Below are 20822 nucleotides of genomic sequence, written 5' to 3'. Positions count from 1 at the left end.
GGACTGTCCATTATCAAATGTTCTTCCTTCTAACTACTTTTTCTGATTACATTGCTTCATTACTGAGGCGCCAAATAGGAGACCATGCAAGAAAGCTGTTTCTCAGCAGAAAACAGCAATTAAGAAAGAAGGGGGAGGAAAAACTAAGGGGAAAAAGAAAGAGTTTGTCTCCTCAGCTTACTGTTTGACTTTGTGCAAAGATAAGTCAGGGACACGAACCTGCAGCATACAGGAGTGTGAGACCACTGTAGATCCAATAGATAGCCTTTTAATATTCTTGTAGGATGAGACCCTTAGAAAAACAAGGGCTTGGAAGAAGCAGAACAGATTTGGCAAGGCAAGTAGACTTGATTGTCAGGCTTTGTCTGCAAAGAAGTGCTCATGTTTAATGAAGCAATGTCTACTGAGACTTTCCTTTAGGCTGCAGGAGTGCTGAAACTGATGTGTCATAATTTCAGTCTATAGAGGTGGCTTAGAGTGAGAAGTGAAGGAAAAATAATCTCCTGAAATAACTGCTCCAAACAGACTTGACTTCTGAGAGCTATCATTTGTATGCTTTTCACTTCTAGTATCCAACTAGTGATACAAGAGTGTGATTTCTAGAAAAGATGCATTGGGTTGATGTTTATACAGTACATGGCACTGGTTAGAGTCATGTGAATTTCTACCATATTAGAACTAATTATGCTAAGAAGAAAACTTACCTACTAACTTTTTAGAAGAGAAAGAGAAATGACATGAAGGGCAGTCTTTCTTTATTTTCTTATTCCTAACATGCATTAATTATTTGAAATAAAAATCGCATCTCCATTGGGTGACATAGCTGTGAAGTGTTTTCAGTTTAAAAGAGAGCTAGTTAAGCACTCTTTGTAGGATAATATGAATGCTATTTATTTACTGAGATCATTCAGGCATCAAAAAATAATGCTAACATTACAGAGTGTGATATGATTCTTCTTAAAGAACCATTTTTAAAGAAATTAAATATAACCAGACTACAGGCACAGCTGCAGCATAAGCACACATTCTAGCTTGAAATAAGCCCCCTTAGTTTTTTTTTCTAGTACTTTAACTTCAGCCCATAATTTTATTTTTCAAGGTTCTCTAGTAGATTTGTTTTCCTTTAAATAAGTGTCTGGGATAGCTGCTGCAAGCCAGGTCACTTGGACGTGTCCAAGCAAAAACAGTAATGCAGGATATATGCACTGGTTTGTATTATTCCTTTAAGTTAGCACTTTGTTTAGAACTTCATACAAGCAGCAAATTGGTGATATATAAGCCATCAAAAACCTTTCAGGTTTCTAGTCTCCTTTAAATTGGATTGTATTCAAGTCAATCTGAGATGAAATGCGTTATTGCCTTTACATGGAGTCATTCAGTCCCTCACGTTTCATAAATCTGTGGACAAGATATTAATCCAGTAGTTGCAGCTATAGTGAGGTTGCTTATATTTTCTCTCACTGGCTTAAACAATGCTAATTTCCTCATCTTGACTCCTGTGAACTTACGGAGAAATAATAGTGTTTTAATTTATGTTATGGAATTTGAACATACATTTTAAGTAATAACATTGGAATGCTTCGGATGAAAGCTAGTGAGTGGCCCTGAAGATTAGATGCTTAAGTAAACTACCTTTTTTCCTATGAAATAGAGAGGCAGATACTGCTAATTTGAGATGAACTCCACAGAATGTCAGTAGAATTCCTTTAGTGTAGAAATAATTTCAGCCATTCTTTCAATGTATTTATTCCCTGGATAGATGAGTTCAATCCTTATAAGCCACGTAAATTTACCATTCTGTAATAAGGTTTCTTTGGAAACTTTGTGCTTTGTTTTATTTTTACAATGCTGGTGTGTTGAATTGTGAATGCACTTGTGGTTTTTTAGAATATATCTTAATAAGGAAACACAACTTTGGAACAAAAGCATGTGGTCTTTTGTTTCTCATTGCAGTTCAAGGTGGGCTAAATAACAAGATGCTTGTGTTAGTTCTTTTTCTGACAGATATTTAGGTGGTCCTGTATCTTCCTATTAAATAATTGGAACTGCAAAAAATTCTTTACTGGCAGTCTGCACCTTGGCTAATTGGTGCTGAGGATGTCACTAGTCAGATCCAAGGACTTCCTGCTGCTGGTTTCCCAAGTTACAAATCAGAATTAGCTGCTGACAGCCAGCCAAATAACTTCAGCAAATACTTAGGACAATGGGCACTGAAAGGCACCAAGTCTGTGAAGTAAGTCAGTGGTTTATAGACACTGAAGCATTCCTGAGGATCTCTTAAGCTGAGCCACATGGTGCTCAGCTAGGAAGTTGATTGATGGTTTTACAAAGAAAAAAAATGTTTATGAAAGAATGCTTTTCTTACAGATTATCCTGCATTAATATATATCTGATGTGCCTGGCAATGTTTCAGCAATTGGACGTTTGCCAAGCCTTGACACTTCTGCAAGACACAATGGAGTTTGTCTAGCAGCACAGAGCTTTTTGTTTTATGATCCTGTTTTTAATGAGGCAGACACTTTCATAAGTATTATCCTCCTCTAAATCAGTAACACTTGTACATTGGGATCCTTACATGTTAAATTGTTTATCTGGGCTAAAGAGGAGTCCATTTTTGCAAATTTTTGCTTCTTATCCAGAATTTCTGTCTTGCTATATCATTCTGTTTCAGTGGTTGGATTAAACAAAAAAGATAGCAGAAGGTCTCGTGTGAAGCTGAAAAAGAATTATGGACCACATACAAAATATTCCAGCAAGGTTCACTGTTCATATATCCCAAAAATACGCTCAGAGGTGTTTAAATACCTTTGTAAAGATCAGTGCTCAAGGGTATCAATGGGAGCCGGGCGACTGAATGCATTTGTAGATCTGTCTGTAGTAATTTCACAGAGCTAGACAAAAATTTGATATTAAATGTCTTTATTGGACTTATTTACAAGTGAATTTCTTTTGTGCACTTTGTGCTGTTAAATATTTGCATTTTGTGTGCTGTTTTATGGAGGGGAAAAAGGCATTAATGTGCAGTGGGGAGAATTATGAAATTGTTCCTCTCAACATGGGAAGGCAGCAGAACTTAGTAATTCTGAAACTGCAGCACAGAAATTGGTCAGGCTGTGTTTCCCTTATGTTACATTTATGATTAATGCCTGTAACAATTAAATTATTTTACTTTGAAATTTGACTTACGTCTGTCCTCCCTAACGTCACCAGTGAATGATTTTTTTAAGCCAAAATGTAATGTATTCATATGATTCAAAATTATTGAAATGAAAAGATATGTGTGCCTTCTTTTATGAGAGAAGCCTTTAACAAACCATCATTGAGGCTGAATTATTTCTCATTACTAGCAGAGAGTGGTTCATTTAAATTGCATTTAAGGTCATCGACAGGGCAGGTTGAAGGGGAGGAAAGAGAGGAGATATGCATTGTGGTTAAATGTGTTGGAACAGACCTGCAAAATAAAATGGAGACTGTCAGATAGTCTCAATATTTGTTCTGTCATGCATAGAAACATACACACAGAGAATATGCAGAAAAACTATTGCTCCAGTGGCTTTCATTCAAGCATATGGTTTGATGAATTGCTTGGAGCCCTGGTGATAAAGAATATTAACAACCTGAAGATGGCAAATCATTTAACTGCCCCATACTATTGATTACTGTCACATACTATTCTTTAGGTTTAAGTAGAAGTAAACTAAAGTATTTGCACAAATAATTATAATTACAAGTTGCAAAATCTCATTAATCTGTACTTTTATTTATGCAATGCTTGAGATATTTTTTGAAGACCAGCTTTTTTGTGGTGTGATACAGCCTGCTTTCTAAAGTTTGGTGCCTTGTGATGATGATAGACTTCTCAACCAGTATGAACCCCCCTTTTTTCCATGTGTGATATTCCAGGCTGGTGGCTATACCCAAATAAACTGAGAGTCAGTCCTGCCTGCTTTCCCTTGAAGTGGGACAAATGCTTGGGGAATGCTTCTCTGGCTGGTTACTGTTGTTCATTAAACTTGTGGAAACTTACTGTTGTTGAGAATACTATTTTTCTGCCCAATTTCATAGAAATTGGTCAATGAATTCAGAAGTCACTGCAATAGAATGATACATGCACAACATGATCATGGAAGCCTTTTTTTTCTTAGGTATCCTGATTAAAGCTATATTTCTTAAATACAAGCTTAAGAAATCTGAATCCACATTGGAGACTTGAGTAGGGAGATTCACTTAACAGTATTGGCATCTACTAACTCAATTCACAGTAAAAGCAAAAGAGAAGTTGTTTTTTAAAAAAATAAAGCTGAATGTTGTCCATTCTTCTTTATTCCTAAAACCCACTCTGATTGATTCAAACTAATATTTCATAAGTAAGAGTGGCATCAAAACTCCTGTTTGAATAGTAACTCTAAACCTAAACAAATGAGGGAAAACTTCATAGTAATCCCAAGATGACTGGATATTTTGTTCAGCTGGAGGAAAGGAATGCATTTCTTTTGAACATTTTCTTTTAAGAGGTTTTAGTTTATTTTTCTGTGCCAATCTGTAGTTAAGACTCTGGTGTTATTGAATACAGCCAGTTTTGCTCATTTCTCCAATTTGTGTTTGCATTCATGTGTTCACACTCAGTCTTGAAAAGCTTCTTTCCCATGGCTGAGTCTCAAACAGTATCTGAGCTGAGATACACTACATGTGTGTCTAGAGCTTCTCTGTAGGTTTCATGGAAGTGTTTTCATCCTGTGCATCACTTTAGGGTTTATGCTTATATGTTTCACTGTATTCTGTGATCTGTATTTAGGATTTATGGCATCCTTTTAATTTTTGTTTGAGGTAAGTGGTTGAAAAAGGTGATTGCTCTCATTATTTTCAGAGGTTGGAGACAGGAGAGAGGAAATATTAGAAGGAATCTTTCTGAAAATATGGTAAACTCACAAAGCCACTTTATTCCCATGTCTTTTAAGCAATTGTTTCTGTTCATTAAAAAACATCTATAAAGGTATATAACACAATATAAGTTGCAGCCAAATTGTTGTTAGTGTTCCGCAGGGACAAAAAGATGTCTTATGCTACAAATTAAGAGTTACTATAAGCTCTTTATAAGATTATTTGGATATTGCAGCACGTGACCCAAGGCTGAAGTTCATGTTCTTAAAAAGAAATTATTAACAATCAAGATATGCTATTTAAGAAATGACATTTTCCCCATTTCTGAAACAGACTAAAACCAGACCTTTCGTTAGGTTTCTTCTTTTTTCTGGCATTGCTAAAGCCTATGGCATATGTAGAAGTGACAAATGGTGTATGAACATGCAGCAAGTTTCTTCTGCCGCAGGGCAGAGTATTTTATAGTACACATTTTAATTTTTTGGTTGTACTTTGGGTTGGATATTTGATGACTTTGTAGGATGTTGTCTGTATTTTATTTCTTTATGCAACTTAGTGATATGCATTTTGCATTTTTAGTAAAACTGTTCTGCAAAATATCCCATCTATCATTACTGGAAAACATAAACATATGCAATAAAAGCACTCCTTTATTTGTTGGATCATATTTCTTTCAGAAAAAATGAGAAACATTTTGGAATGGCATTTGTGTTTGATTTATGATTCCTCTAGAAATTTTGGGTTTGAATTATTTTCAAGGCTCATAGGGTTCTGAAAGAAAATTATTCTTTAAGTTCCTCTAAAAATAATGTAGTTGTGGAATTCTGAAGCTTGATTGCAATCCAACAATTACATGGATTAATCATCAATATGCTGTGGTAATGTTGCTCAAAGTGTTGAAAGGCTGAATATTTTACATTTTAATACAACTTCTTAGCATATCCATACTAACTGGCAGAACTGGTGCTGCCTGGAAGAGTTTTTCTTCAACATAATTTTCCCCTGCCCATAGAAACTTCTGGTATGCAGTGGCCAAGGCCAGGAGCACAAACTGCAGCACATGCCCTATAACCCCTGGGATGTTCTGCATGTTCCTTTCCCAGGGACATGTCCCTGTAGCCGTGTGAGCACCTCAGCCAGGCTTTGGAACCTGGCCTTTTCTCCCTGCTCCTCTCCTTCCTAAATCAAGTACACATTCATTTCTAACAGTTAATGCAGCTGAACAGCAGTTCTAAGATTTGCAAAGTTTGATACCTTTATAATTTTTCTCCTCAAGTTTAATTGCTGGGTTGTGTCTTTTAGAGCTGAATATAGGCTCTAAAGGTGTTAGAAACAAGCCTGAGGAACACATTTCAGAAAATTTTAAATGAAGACAAAGGTAAACTTGTGGAACACTTGTAGACTTGTGTTACCAAGTGTTTAATAAAAAAGTCTTTAACAAATGGATGTTCTTAGATTATTTCAATAATATTTTTTAAGGGGCTCTTTCCTAGTGTCATCTGTTTAGTGGTGTTTTCTAATAGATGGAATAATAAACCTTTTCTGAGTGACTAGGACCTTGTTTGAATTCTAGTCTTTAAAAGACTAAGTAATTTCACTCTCAATATTTTTTGTTAAAGGTTCATGGAAAGAAGCTCATCTCTCTTTATTTAGATTTAATTCATGTTCCTATGTTGACATATAATAAATTCATCAAAAGGTAAATTATTGTTTAGATTGAGTCCTTTATGAGCATTAATCTGTTTGAGAAAAATACATTAATATCCTTCAAAGCCCTTGAAAGATTTCTATTTGACCTCTCTGTGGACATCTCCAACACATTTTAATTGCATTCTGCTGATGATATATTTTGGTGGTCTATCATTGAATACTTAAAATAAATTATTTTAAGGTGGCTACACACCAAAAAGGCTTTGAGTGCTCTGTGGTAATTCAGTGGATATAATTAAAGAACTTTGTGATTTAGAATGGGGGAAGGTGTGTTACTAGTGCAATGCAAGCATTCTCCTTTTTTGGTTAAACTGACTCATTTAGAGTTGCAGAGACAATACACTTCATTTGAGAAAATATTTTAAGTAACAGTGAACATTAAAAGAGGCGTTTGACAGAAATCAGGGGACTACGATGTTATTTCTGTCTGCAGACTTCCTAATTTGTAATGCCTGTTTTCCTAGCAATTATTTTTCTCATTTAAAGAAACAGAACAAACAAACAAAACAAGCCCAGAAAAGCAGAAAAGGACACATGCACCAGGTGCAGCAAGCTTGGCTTACCTGTAGATACAGGCTGTAATGAATGGATGGTATTATCTATGCTGCTGAGAGAAGGTAACTTTAGATAAGGATTGTCTACCCCAGAAATGGTATTTACCCCTCTGTATTGCTGGCTTATGGAACTGGAATCCCCTAAGTGCATTCCATGTTTAGCTGACCACCTTGCCCTTGAACATGCTGATGCTTTTCCCTGCTTTGTTGTTTTCTAGGATGCATCAGTTTGACAGATTCTTGAGCTATTTTCATACTTTATACTAAGAATGCTTGTAATTTAAATCAGTCTTTTCCCTCAGATTCAGTATTTCCACATAAAATTACAGTGATATATTGAGGAAATGATGAAAAACAAAGTAAAACAAGCCTGTCTTTATTAAAGTATTTCTGTATTCTGTATTGCCATTCGAGGTTTACAGTATTATGTCTTGGCTCATAACTTAGTGTGAAACAAAGCATTTAACACCTTTTTATTTGTCCCTTATGAGAGCACTCTATTCTGAATTCTAGGGTTCTTTTGTGATTAGAACATGAAAGGTTTTAAAAGATGTCTCGCCTAATCCTGGTATATGTCACAGAATAAGGATTATTTATTCATTTTTGTTAACTTTTCAGTCAAAGAAAGACATAAACTATCTCCTTTCTTTGATTACATTTTTGAAATGTTGACATTTTACTGTAACCCACCTTATTTCAACTAATTTTCAGCTAATTTTTAAAATATCATCTCTAAATACCTAAAATGTGTTTTCTTTCTCCTCTTGCTGTTCCTATTTTAAAAAGTAAAAGTAAAAAAAAAATTGAATTAAATAGGACTACAGGATTTAGCTCTTTAAAATGCAAGAAATTTGAGCAGAAGAATGCTCTGTGGAGGATGATGCTCCATGTCAAATACTTCCAACACACCCTGGCAGCTTGTGTGCAAGCTCCTGTTGTAGAAGTTTTAAGTCATTCTCCTTCTGTAGAAGTTTATATAATGATAAACTCAGATTCAAAGAGTTATTTAGCTTGGCTACAAACATTTTTAATGATTGAAACTTGGTATGCCATGCTACTTCCCAAGAATTAATCAGTTTCCATGAAAACATGTTGTTTAAATTAATCCAAACTCATTAGCACTACAGAGATGGATACTCAGTAAAAAGCCTCCATTAATTAGCACTGCATCCTGTAATATGCCTACAGCTCGTGACCATTTCCTTGAATTTGTGCAGTTTGTGACCCTTTGCATCTGATATTCATCTACAGCAGAACGATAGCCCATGTTTGGGGTTTAAAACAGCAAGCGTATGTTATAATGAGTGGCACGTTACTCTCTTTTTCCCAATGAATTCCAAAGTCATAAACAAGATTTCTCGTATACCTCATTTTGAATTCAGAGCTCAATGCAGGTTTTTCATTTGTGTTTTGACAATAGGCATAGCAATAATAGGTTTTGTTTCTTCAGTTTTTAAGTTTATGGAAATTTTGCTCTATGTCTTTCAGTAACTGAAGAGTATTTGTGCAGGGTGCTGGACTGACCCTTCTGGTGGAGGGTCGAATATTCTCTGCCTGCCTGTAGTACCAGGACAACACGAGCATATCAATATTTTACGGAGTGTGTTTGTGAGGTACAGAGTAGAGAGCAATAATTCCATGCTTCAGGAACCTGTATTTCTATATGCTGTGTACAGGGCTGCAGAACAATTCTAAACTCATGCCTTGTCTATGTTTTCTGAAATTGCTTTCCTTTGTGTTTAAGTCTCTTCTTGCAAATCTATTCCCTATTTGCTCAGTCCTTTATGCTTTATTTTCTTCCTGTAGGTACCATTGCTTATCATTGAACCTGCTCCTTGAATAATGTTATTGGTTTAGCAAAGAACTAATTTACATCAGGCAATTATGTCCCTGATAATTAATACACGAGACTTTTACTCTGTTAACTCAGGCAGTAGATGTCCGCTCTCTCTGAAAACCAAAGGAATTCTTGGAGGATGTCTGTATTTGGAATGGCAAATTTTAGTTTTATCTCTTTTCAGCTGGCAAGTGTAATGATTAAGTGGATTTATTTTTTTCATTCTTTCATTTGTGCAAGAGCTAACCTTCAAAACAGGCGATTGTGTACATAACACACATGCCTGGAAATGGGAGGGTCACAGGCAGGTGACCAATAGAAAAAACACTGACCTCTCTCTTAAAGAATGATTTCCTCAGCCTGAAAAATAGGACTAACTCATGAAATTCAGCTATGCACTTTTCCCTCCATTTAAAAAAAAAAATCTTTTCCTCCCCTTTCTCTTCAAACTGGCTACAAACCCCAATTTATCATCATGATGTATGGTATCATTAATCCTCCTTGAAAGCAAGATGCATAATGCTGCAGTGTTGGCACTGAGCAAACTTCAGCGGCCTGACTGTCTTCACGCCCCTTTGAGTCTCCCTTGTTCTAGCAGAATGGAGCTGGACTCATAATAAGATTAGCTATCATGCTGTTTGCAGCAGCAAGTGACCTATTATCCTGTTCCCTTTGCTTCCCCTCCTTCCTCTCCCCTCTGCTTTCACACTGCAGCTACAAAACGAGCGAGACAGGGCTGCTGGTTTGTGCTCTAGGAGTGAGCTGTTAGGAACAGAGGGCCCTATAGGGGTAGAATGACCTCTTTTGTAAGCAAGGACAAGAGTTTGCTTTGTGGGAGAGAAAAACCTTTTATGCTTTCTTTGGTATTTAATGATTAGTTGGCTTTATCTGCTGCATGCTTTTTATCGAGAACTCTCAAACTTTTATTTTTAATGCCATAGGAAGGAGGAATAATTTAAATGAAACTTTTGGTACTGTTACAACCTTTCTTGTTCCTTAGTTTCAAAAAACTCCTCCTATAAAAATACTTTGCTTATCAATATAGCAGAAGTGAGTAAAATAAACTATGATACAAATTGTAGAACTGCTAATCCCTACAACAGTCACAGGTAGTGAACTTCCTTTGTAAATGCCTTGATGGCAAAGCAGAAGGAGCAGTTCTGGTTTTGAGATTTTTATGTGATGGATTTAGATAAATAAGCAAATTCAGTGAACTCATATTCTAAATGGTTTCATCAGTTTCATTTCTCAGATGCATGACTTTGGAAAAGTAAAATTTGGAATAAATGCATTTACAGCTTCCACTTTGTTAAGCACAGAAGATAAAATAGAAAGCTGCTATAAGTCATGTGGTTATTAGGTTCTTCTATCAGACTTCACATCTAAATAGAAAGCAGATGGTAGAGGATCATTACCTAAATCTTACTTTGGTGTTACTAAGGAGTAGATGGCTAGTTTCAGTGTGCACTTGTTCTTGTAAAATCTCCAAAGTAACCCTAAAAATTGGTGTGGAGTGTGTTAGCAGAAGTATATGCATATGTTGTGGCATTGGAGAGGATGGGGGCAGTTTTAAATTTTTGCAATACCACAGTGTTTTGTTATTCTAACTTAAAAGTAATTAGAAAAAGTTCTTGTTCCTAATGCTCATTGTTTTGGTGTTTTTTTCCCTGTGGTTCAGTTCTGATTAGATTTTGTAAATTACATAAAATAAAAAAAAATGAATGCACTTGGAGGGGAAAGATGTATAAAATGTACATTTAAAAAAATTTATTAGCGCATTTTTAATGAAGTAGAGCCACGCTGTTTCCTGAACTAATTTGTATTGTGCTTGATAATGTATTTCTTCAGCTCTTTTCCATCAAAGTTCATTTAAGCTCTGGTTGCAACTTACTGTGTGAAAGACAGTGCATTTTACTTATTGAAAATATAACTTAATCTAACCAAAATCCAAAATATGTTTCATAGTTTTGAAAAAGCAATAGCTGGAAGAGTTAAGAGGGGCCAAGGTGCAATTAATTTTTCTATTTTGCAGTTTGTGAATATAGCCCAAACTTTTTTGCATTAGTTTGCAGGATCAGGAATTTGTTGTAAGTATCTATGTCATGTCTGTAGTAAATGATCCTTTAAATCAAGTTCCTGTTATGGCTTCAGTGGGTCTAAGAATTTCCTACCATGGATATATACTAATGTATAGCATTTTTATATAAATACATGATAACTTTAATAATTTGTTAGAGTAAACATTTACTGAAGTATTTTGGCAAGGAGAAAGAAAAAATGCCTTTAATTTTATTACTAAGTGTGGTAGACAACACAGCCAAGCAGAATCTTCCAAAGTGATACTGTTCAGTGTTCTACTTCTAAAATAACACATTATTCCTACATAGGTGGAATGATCTCAGTCAGTATAACTTGGTCTGTATGCCACTTTGTATTAGTTTCCAAACATTTGTTCTCAAAAATATGTAGACCATAAAAGTTACTGTGTTCATTTCCTAAGCACTCTAATATATGTGTCATCCTGTGGGTAGTAGAAACCACAACTGCTTTAAAGGCTTGTACTGAGCTTGGCACTTGCAAAACACAGCTCTAATTTTTGTACCTGCAGACTGACATGCAGAAGTAATAGAAGTAATCCTGCCGTGAGAAGCATCCAAGTGTACCGAGAGTGCTGGCTGAAGTCATTATGAGGCTGTTCCTTCTCATCCCTCAAAGGACATTACAACCAGGGGAGATTCCTGATGACTGGAAGAGGGGGTAGTGTCACCCTGCCCACCAGAAAGAGCAAGACAGGAGGACTGGGGAACTACAGGGCAGTTGAACCTTACCCTGGATGGGGCAGACACTCCTAGAAGCCATGTCCTGGCACAGGAAGGGCCAGAGTGTGCTTGGGAACACTTGGCATAGGATTACCAACAGCAAACCATGTGACAGGCCTGAGTGACTTTTCAGATGGGATGTGTGGCTTTGTGGAGGGTAGAAAAGCAGTGGAGTTGAGGTGTTTTGGGGTGGGTTGGTTTGGGGTTTTTTTTGGGGGGGGGCGGAGGAGGATGTTGGGGTTTTTTTTGTTTGTTTTGTTTTGTGGAATTGGATTTTTTGTTTCCTTTTGGGGTTTTCTGTTTTGTTTAGGTGTAGTTTGGTTTTGTTTACCTTTAATTCATCTATAATTTCAGCATAGTTCTTAATGTTCTTAGAGTGGTGAAGTATAGATTGAAATACTGGATGGTGAGAAGGGAAAGGAATTTATTGGACTGCCAGGTTCCCAGAGTGGCAATCCCAGAGTGGTATAAGGTCTAGATGGCAGGTACTAAGGGTATTTTGCAGCCAGTGTTTCATGTCTTTTGTAACAAAGTGAAATCTGGGAGATGATACTCAAATTAGGGGAATACTTGACTGGCTGGAGGGTACAGGTAATATTGCAAGAGACCTCAACTGCCTGGAGAAATGGACTTAGTGTAACTTCATGAAGTTTAGCAAAGGCAGGTAAAATGTCCCGAATCTGGGATGAAATGCTGCACTATGGATGCTACCAAATGCTGCACTATGGATGTGGAGAGCTGACTGTCTGGGAAGCAGCTTTGTAGCCTTTGGAGTTCCTCTGGGAAAGCTGGTGCACATGAGTCAGCAGTGGAACCCCTCTGCATTTGCCAGCTGTGCCCCAGCTGCTGTTGGAGAATGCAGCCACAGGCCCCAGGGGAGCGACTGGTACCTTGGATTTGGCAATTGTGAGACATCACAGAGAGAGTGCTCTGTCCACTTTTGGGTGCCTCAGGACAAGGCTGACACAATGCAGCAATTCAGCAGAGGGACATTGCAATGATCAGGAGGATGGAGCACATAATAGACAAGAAATGGATTTGTGAAAAGAAAGCTAAGAGGAGTTATTGCTGTTTGCAATGGCCTAATGGGACAGTTGAGAGAAGACAGAGCTGGACTGTCTTGAAGTCAGACAGGTCTTGCAGAGGTAGGATGATAGTTAACAAGTTGGACAAGTTGGAACACAGCAAATTGCAATTAGGTGAAAATAAAAACTTTTTACTCTTAGGCTGATCAAATATTGGAACAGATAGCCCACAGTGGCTGTGGTATTGCTGTCCTTGGAAATACTCAGAACACAGCTGCAATTGTAGTAGGTCAGCCCACATTCATGATGTTGTTCAGATCTTGTTCTCCTGTTTGTGGCAAGCATAAAGAAAATAGGAGTGTACAACCATCTTCCATGTCCTTAAGACTGTCCAGAAGGGTAAAAAAATAGGTCTTTTAAAAAGAGGAAATAGTTTTGAGCATTAATAAAGATCCTCTAGAAACAGGCTGTGAGACAGTTTGTACATAGTGCGTCGTGAGCAGAACTGCAGCCATGCATTTATCTGTACAATATGGTGCTGAACCTGCACTTCACAAAATACAGAAAAAGCATTGATCCTTTAGGTCATAGCCTGACAGTTTGCCTCTTTCAGCAGCCATGAACTTAGACCTGTCTTTTTTACTTCAGTCTACTTGTATCATCTGCTTGCCAGAATGCAAGAATCCTGTATTCTCAAATTATGACAGTTTGGCGTGAGTTACTGAATAACTAGGGCTTGTATAGGACTGTGTCCAGATCCATTCTTTCTGTCTTCCAGAAGCCCTGTAGACATTCAGATGAAATCAGAGTAAGGGTCTCTTGGTGAACTGGAAATGAATCCTTCCAAATCCCCCTTAGCACCAGTGAGTTGTTCCCAGTTTGATTTTCTCTTTCAGCGAAGCCCCTGCAATGGGATGCTTCAGTGCGGATCCATGTGGTTGAACTGTCTTAATAGGACACTTGGATGACGCTGAATCAATCCTTGCAGAGTATTTCAGAATTACAGGAGGAAACTGAATCCTCCAAATCTCAGTTTCTGTTTAAACTTGCATTATATCCAGATTGGTACAGTGTTCTGCTATTTGCATAGTTCTTCACAATTTCCCAGTTAAGGCTTTGATTCAGCAAAGTAATCTAGCACAATGCTCTGCATCAAGTATGTAAATGGTTCCTGTAAAATCCATGCTGAATAAATAAGGAAAAACTCAAATAATTGAAGAGAAAATAAAGTAGGCTAAGCTCATTCTGAACAATGAATTTGTTGTCTTCTAAGCCTTCATCTTTGACCATGATTTTTCTGTTTTTAAATGTTTCTAAGGTTGTGATCAGGAATGGTCAGATTGACTGTCCTCAAGTCTGCAAGACACAGACGTTTATGTAAGGTCTCCCCTTGGCAGATGGTCTTTCAATTTCTCAACCACTGGGAGAGGTATTTCTGTGGTCTGTGCAGCACTGCAGGCTGCCATAAGAATTCACTGTTGGAGAAGGAATCACCAGGAGGTCAGGCAGTTGTTGATAAGCATATGCGGGCTACTGAGAAGGTCAGAGTCAGGGGCCTCCCACTGAAGCAGCCTGCAGAGAATTGTGCTGTTGGAAAAGCCACTCTGGTTCACATTAAAAAATCTGCCAGGAAAGAGAAGGAACAAGGAAGGAAGGAGAAGAAAAATCATGAGGATTTGGGTATTGTATTTAATTTGTACAGTCAGTTATCAAATGTGAGAATTTCACTGGGATTGGTGTCCAGTATTTTAACATCTTCAGATCTTTCTGTAGATTGAAATAAATGAATTTTTCTGATGGAGTACACTTCTCTTCAGTTTAAAGGACGTTTGGTACTGCCAAAAACAGTGTTTACAATAGTGACGTGAAGATAAAGCAAAATAAAAATGCTAGAAGTTTTTTAGAAAAGAAATTAATAATTTCAAGTGGTTTCTAAACCAGGAACGCACATATTTTGTAAAAGTGATAGATGTCAGATTTCTTATCTCCTTCATGATAAGGACTGCTTACCCCACAGAAATGAAATTAAAACCTGTATCAGATAATCTGCAGGAGTATTCTTTATATTGAGACATGTGAGAAGGAATAGGCTCCGAACTTTCTTCATTTGCTTGGAACCTGTTCTTTTTCCAACATTTTTCATTCTCCGTAATCTCCAGTTACAGCAGATCAGAGGCCAACTCTTAAGGTTTCTCTTTTGTGCTGGATAGTGATGGCAGAGTGAGAAAAAACCATGAGCTGTGACCAAAGGCAGACTTGTAATTACTTGGATATAGGGATAATTGGCCTTAATACTGTAACAAATGCTCTGAGTTTCCACATCTGAAGCCTCCTGTTTGGATTGATTTTCTTGTTTACAAAATCAGCTTGCCTTTATTAGCACCAAAATTGCCCAGTAACAGAGTGGTGAATGATTGAATGAGGTTCACTGCAAAAGAAAGGAAAAATATTATGTATGTGATTAGACAGTGGATTTAAACAGGTTCCTGTGGAAGGCTGGAGTTTGGAGGGGAGCTGGGTGGACTGAAAATGAGAGGTGTTGACTGATTTCATTAATACTGTTTGAGAGGTCTATTGTTTTCTCTTCTTACCTGGTGTAAGTTTAGGCTCCTAATCTGGGTATACAAAGGACTAAAAAAAAATGGCCTAAAATCAGTCCACTCAAAACCTCTTTCACACAGTTATGTACAAAGTTGATTTATCCTAATGATCCTCCTTGTAAATATTTATCACTCACAGTAGCTTTCGGTATTTGAAGATCCATTTTGTCAACCTGAAACTGAGAAATGAACTTTTTCCTAAAATACAGGTGCTCTTCCCCCTCCCTGCACCTCCCTGCCCCCGGTAATAAGACTACATCCTTGGATTTCTCAGCATGCATTATTCCCATTGCTTGTTGTTCAACACCCTGATCGGAGAGCAGATGAGACAGTTATTCCTGCTGTTGCTGATTTACTATTACAGCTGCTTCCTCTTCTTGTGATTTAATTTGAAGTTTCAGCCCACCAGGGGGCTAATGGTCCCCACCTATGCAGCTTTAAAAGCTCGCTGTTGTTTTCCACCAGAATGTTATTTCCATTCCTAGACAGTGATTTATTTTTTTTTTCCTTAGCGTTCATTTGGCAACTGTGAGGCAGTATTCCATTAGCCATTTTCATGAAAAAAAAGAAAAAGGAAATCCAACTCAAACCCCATGCAACTCTTTAGATTGAAAGCTTGCAAATGAGAATTACTCTGTTACAGTAGAAACTCAACCAATCAATAAGTTTTGTAGTGCTCCTATGGCTGTTGGAGAATCATATAGAGAAACCCAAACTAAACAAAACAGGACCTTATCAATCATTTAGATTCCTTACATTTCTCTTCTTTGTTAACATACAGCATATAAAATTCACTTCTTTCTTCATGTGTTTCAGGAAAATGTAGGGCAGGCAGCAAACCCAAGAGTATGTTTCATGGTGGGTACTGCCTGTGGTGAGATGAATTCCAAAAACATTAGCAAGTGCACTGAAATCCACAGTGTAATTGTGTCCTGCAGGCAGATTCTGCACAGGGAGCTCAGTTTGAGTGTGACTACAAACTTGTGACTGCAAATGGTCGACCAAAGAGCACTTACTACTTCAGGAATGCTTTACACCAGACTTCTCTCAAGATACAAATTGTACATCTCCCTCACTAACCTATTCTTGAAGCAAAACTTAAAAAGTAAGAAGTTTTCCAGTTAACCTTAACTTGTAAAGTGTTTTTCATTCTAAGTAATAAATTACCTTGAAAACGTTTCTGTGCCAACAGGATTAACTTTGATGCTCAGCATGGCTTGCTCTCTGCCATTATTGTTGCAGTGTGAATTTAGGAGTAGCAGTCTTGGATTTACATTTTGTAAAACATTTGGTTTCTAGGTTTATTGCTTTTTATGTGATTAAAGTTGGTGTATGTGCTTAAGTTTTCCTCATTTGAGTATAAATTTGTAACATAAACATTTACATTTTCTGATATATTCTCTGCTGGCCCAAAGTGTGCTTTTATGAATTATGCACCTTCTAGTGTTTGATAATTTCTTTTACCAGTTCATGACTGGTTTTAGAAGTTTATCTCTTCACTGAGTTAATGGTATCTTATCTTGCTGTAAATCACAGGTGTTTTCTTCACAGACACCCTGTTTTTGATGGTTTATTTCTTGCTTTGGGGTGGTAAGGAAGGATGGAGGGATTGTATTGCAAAAAAGGATGAAAGCTGGGCAGGCCGGCAGAAGTGGCTGCATGAAACCTCAGTGCTTTCAACTATTGTTAAAGGGTGGTACAATCTTTCTCTCTTTGGGTAGGAGGATATTATTACCAAATATCAGTGTTTGAAGTTGCTATTTACAATAAAAATCAAATGCACTACTTCCTAAGGCTCTGAGTGATGGAAAATGAAGCATTAACTGCCAGGAAACAGGTTTTCCCATATTATCACTCAGTCATGCAGTGGTCACTAACCTTTTCAATGCAACCTTAATATTGCATTGCTAATTGTATAATTAAAAGAATACAAGATTTTAATAGTTACTTCAGGAGGAATGTCAGTCACAGTGCTTTACAGCTGGTTTTGCTCACTGGAAGCTTACCAGTTAATAAGCTAACTACTGTAATAACCATTAGTGCAAACTCTGCTTGGGTGATGTCTCTTGCGGTGTTTAATGAATTAGACTCAAAAAATAAAACAGAGTGTTAAACTTGTCTGACTTGCTGTAGAGGCAGCACAGAATTAGTCATTGGCTGTGAATGTTAATCACTCCACAGCAATGATAATTTACAGCATTGTTGTAGCACTCTTGTGCTCATAAAATGAACTTAATAACCCACTGCTACCCATGGGATAAGCCTTCCTTCTCCTTCCCTCCCCTTTGCAATTGAATACCCAGTCTGGCTGCATAATAGCCATGTGAAATACTGCATTTAAAAGAGTGAGCAGCTGTATGATAAAATAAACAGCTCTAAAACAGATTTGTTAATTATCTCTTTCTTTTATTCACAGAGGGTGTTTGTGAGATATGGCTGACCAGTGAAGACACAGGGGCTTATGGCAGAGACATTGGCACAGACCTCCCCACGCTTCTGTGGAAGCTGGTTGAAGTTATTCCTGAGGGAGCTATGCTGAGGCTTGGCATGACAAACCCTCCCTATATTTTAGAGCATCTGGAGGTAAGGGAAGAAAAGGAATCATTTGTATGCCAACATGGACATTCATTGAGTGAGTCAGCATGGAACCTTATGTGAAGTGTCTTTCATTTTAAGCAGTAGCTTAAAAACATAATAGACTTAAAAATGCATTTACAACATTAGACTAACAGTGTAAAGCCATTTGCCTGACACAGCAAGTTACTGAGATAATAAGATCCTCAAGTAATTTTGGAATTATAATATTAGTGAGATCTCTGACATGTAGGACTTTATTGTAGTAATGTTCCTTTGTGTGTGTATCTAGTGTTTCCAAGAACTAAAGGAAATGTCATTTGCAAGTGATGGACTATGGGATTGATTTTTTCTTCCTGCTGCACCTCAGACAAATATTTCCAGAAACACTATATAGTGGTCTCACTCAATGATGCATTCATTATCCTATTTTTAATGTGTTTATGACTTCCTTGATAAGATATAGAAATAGATATACACTTGGTAAGTGTATATCTGTGTTTAAAATAAATGTAACAAAGCAGTTCAATGAAATTAGAAGTATATAACAGTGTGAATTTGGAAGTGTAGCTTATTCATGCAGAGGAGGAAGTGAGTTTCTTCTGAAGGGTAGGTTGATTTTGATGGATTCTGTCACCAAATGAATTTATTGAAATTCCTAGAAACTGTCCACAGAATAAACATAACTGTAAAGAGGAGGAAAAAAGGAAGGAAGGATGTAGTTGAAAGTAAATTTTGTAACCATGTGCATGTTTACTACCCAGATAAGTAGCTGGTATCCATGCTGCTTTCCCAAATATAATGTAACATTAAGAGTTGCACTTATATTTTCTTAAGATGTCAAGGACAGTATTTTCTCATCAGAGTGCTATAACTGCACCTTTGCCTATTGTGGAAGCATGTGGGCCAGAGGAATCTCATCTTGGTAGGAATAAGCAGGTTTTCACTTCACCAGCTAAAGAATTTGACCTGCAGAAAGTTGCAAGAAACTTGCTAGGTTATTATTTAATTCTTTGGTTTAGCATATACTTCACTAAGAGAGGCTTTTAACTCAGCACTCTGAATAGGAGCCTTTAGGAAGCAGTCTAGTAGTGTTTTTGAGAATTTGCATTGTGTCTGGGACTCTCATATCTGCCACAAGCTTTTCTTCTTTTCTTTTTGTATTTTAACATTTTTCAGCATCTTGTACAAAAGCAAATCAAGCTTTTAGCAATTTTCATAGTTAGTTCCTTTGCTTTCATTTTTCATTCACATTATTAAAAGTGTTTTGGCATAGACTGCTGCTTTTGTCCCTGCTGGTCATTGTGTGAGTGCTCTCAAAGCTTAAAAAAATAGAAAAAGCAGTTGCTGTAAATAACAAACTGCTCTGCTGAGATAAGGGGCACCCTTGATATAATCCATGAAAAGTGGAAAGAATGTTGCTTTCCTTCAATCATAGTAAATGTGAGCATGTCACAAATCTGTAAATTTATGATATCTAGTCTTCCTGTTTCTAAATTTTCCAGAAGGTGCTGTAGGTAGGACTTATTTTCTACCTGACTCATTTAGGAAAAGTACTCTTATCTCTTTGAAAATGCATCTTTAGGTGTCATGGCAAAGGCAGAGGAATTCATGGAAGCCTACTGAAAATGGGTGTCTTGAATGTTGCTGTGTAGAACACGTGTTTGTGTGCAGCAGCCTTTTTGTGCAGTAGCAACATCTGCTGTTGCTCATCCTCTTCAGTGTTCCATACAGTTTCCAATTTATATGATTTTTCTAAAGATTATTCAATCACATTTCTGTGTTTCACATGTGACCAAGAATTTCTGGTCTTGAAATTTTGTGACATAATTTTGCTGATTTGTCAAACTAAATTAGTGATAATGCTTGTTTTGGTTTTTTTTTTGCTTTCTGCATTTCTATTTAATCTCCTCTTCCAAGCTTACCAGACTTTTCTCTGAAGGATCACTGGGGAATGTAAGCAGTCTCCTGTATACGTTTTCACCAAACAAAAGAAACTTTTTATGGGCAACATGCTTTTAACTTTCCAGTTGAGGAAAGGGTAAAACTGTAGTTTGTTTAAAAAACCAAAATTAAGTGAGAAGCTGATTAACTCTCATGTCAGTTGATTAGGATAAAATCCAGATGTAGATCTGTTATCTCCTAAGATATGAAGATGTGTTATTCATTGCAGACATCTTTCATTAATTGTTTTAGAAGGTGCTGCATTTTATTAATTGAAATTCCTGATTTTTATTAATTGAAATTTCTGATTTTTTTTCAGAAGTCATATTTCTGATTGTCATGTTGTTTGGCTTTCTGTGAAAAAAATTTACCTGGGAAAATGTATTAATCTTGTGTCCCTTTTTGTATGCAATACAAAGGACGAAGTCATTCCAATCGTGTATCTTTTTTAGAAATCAGACATTTTTGGCATACAATTGTACACATGCAACTGCATGGCAGGGGTTTGTTTCATTTTCAAAATGATATGTGGCATAGAGCAACAGTAGTCCTCTAAATGTAGAAATTAATTTTGAGATCTGGATAAAGCTTCCCTAGAGACTCAGCCTAAAAGCAAAAATTTTGATTAATTCACTTTTCTTCTATATTTACTGGAGTTTACCTGCAGGTGAGAGTGTTTCATCTGCCTCAGTGTCTGGGAATCAGTTTCATAGTCTCCACTAAGAAGTGGTAGCCAACAGCTCTGCTGTTCCACTGATGGAGGCCAGCACAAGGAGAGGAAGAAGACAACTTCCCTTGGGTCAGGAGTGGTAGGAATAGAACAGAGGAGGGGGCAAAGAAAAGCTGTGAGTGCTTGTAATGGGCATTAAAGCTCTTAT

At 37.0% G+C, this 20822-nt stretch overlaps 1 protein-coding gene across 2 annotated transcripts in view; it reads left to right on the top strand.

Moving 5' to 3' along the window:
* CDKAL1 (CDKAL1 threonylcarbamoyladenosine tRNA methylthiotransferase) overlaps positions 1-20822 on the top strand; it is a 378544-nt gene that overhangs the window by 216545 nt on the left and 141177 nt on the right. For both annotated transcript variants that reach the window (XM_077180180.1, XM_054642274.2), the window contains exon 10: positions 17843-18009. In XM_077180180.1, the coding sequence (XP_077036295.1) occupies positions 17843-18009 (167 nt within the window). The remainder of the gene's footprint in view (positions 1-17842; positions 18010-20822) is intronic.

Source organism: Agelaius phoeniceus, chromosome 1 (genome assembly GCF_051311805.1).
Source record: "Agelaius phoeniceus isolate bAgePho1 chromosome 1, bAgePho1.hap1, whole genome shotgun sequence".
In the NCBI taxonomy this organism is placed as follows: Eukaryota; Metazoa; Chordata; class Aves; order Passeriformes; family Icteridae; genus Agelaius; species Agelaius phoeniceus.
Note: the sequence above shows the minus strand (reverse complement) of the source record. Positions and strands in the feature narration are given on the sequence as shown.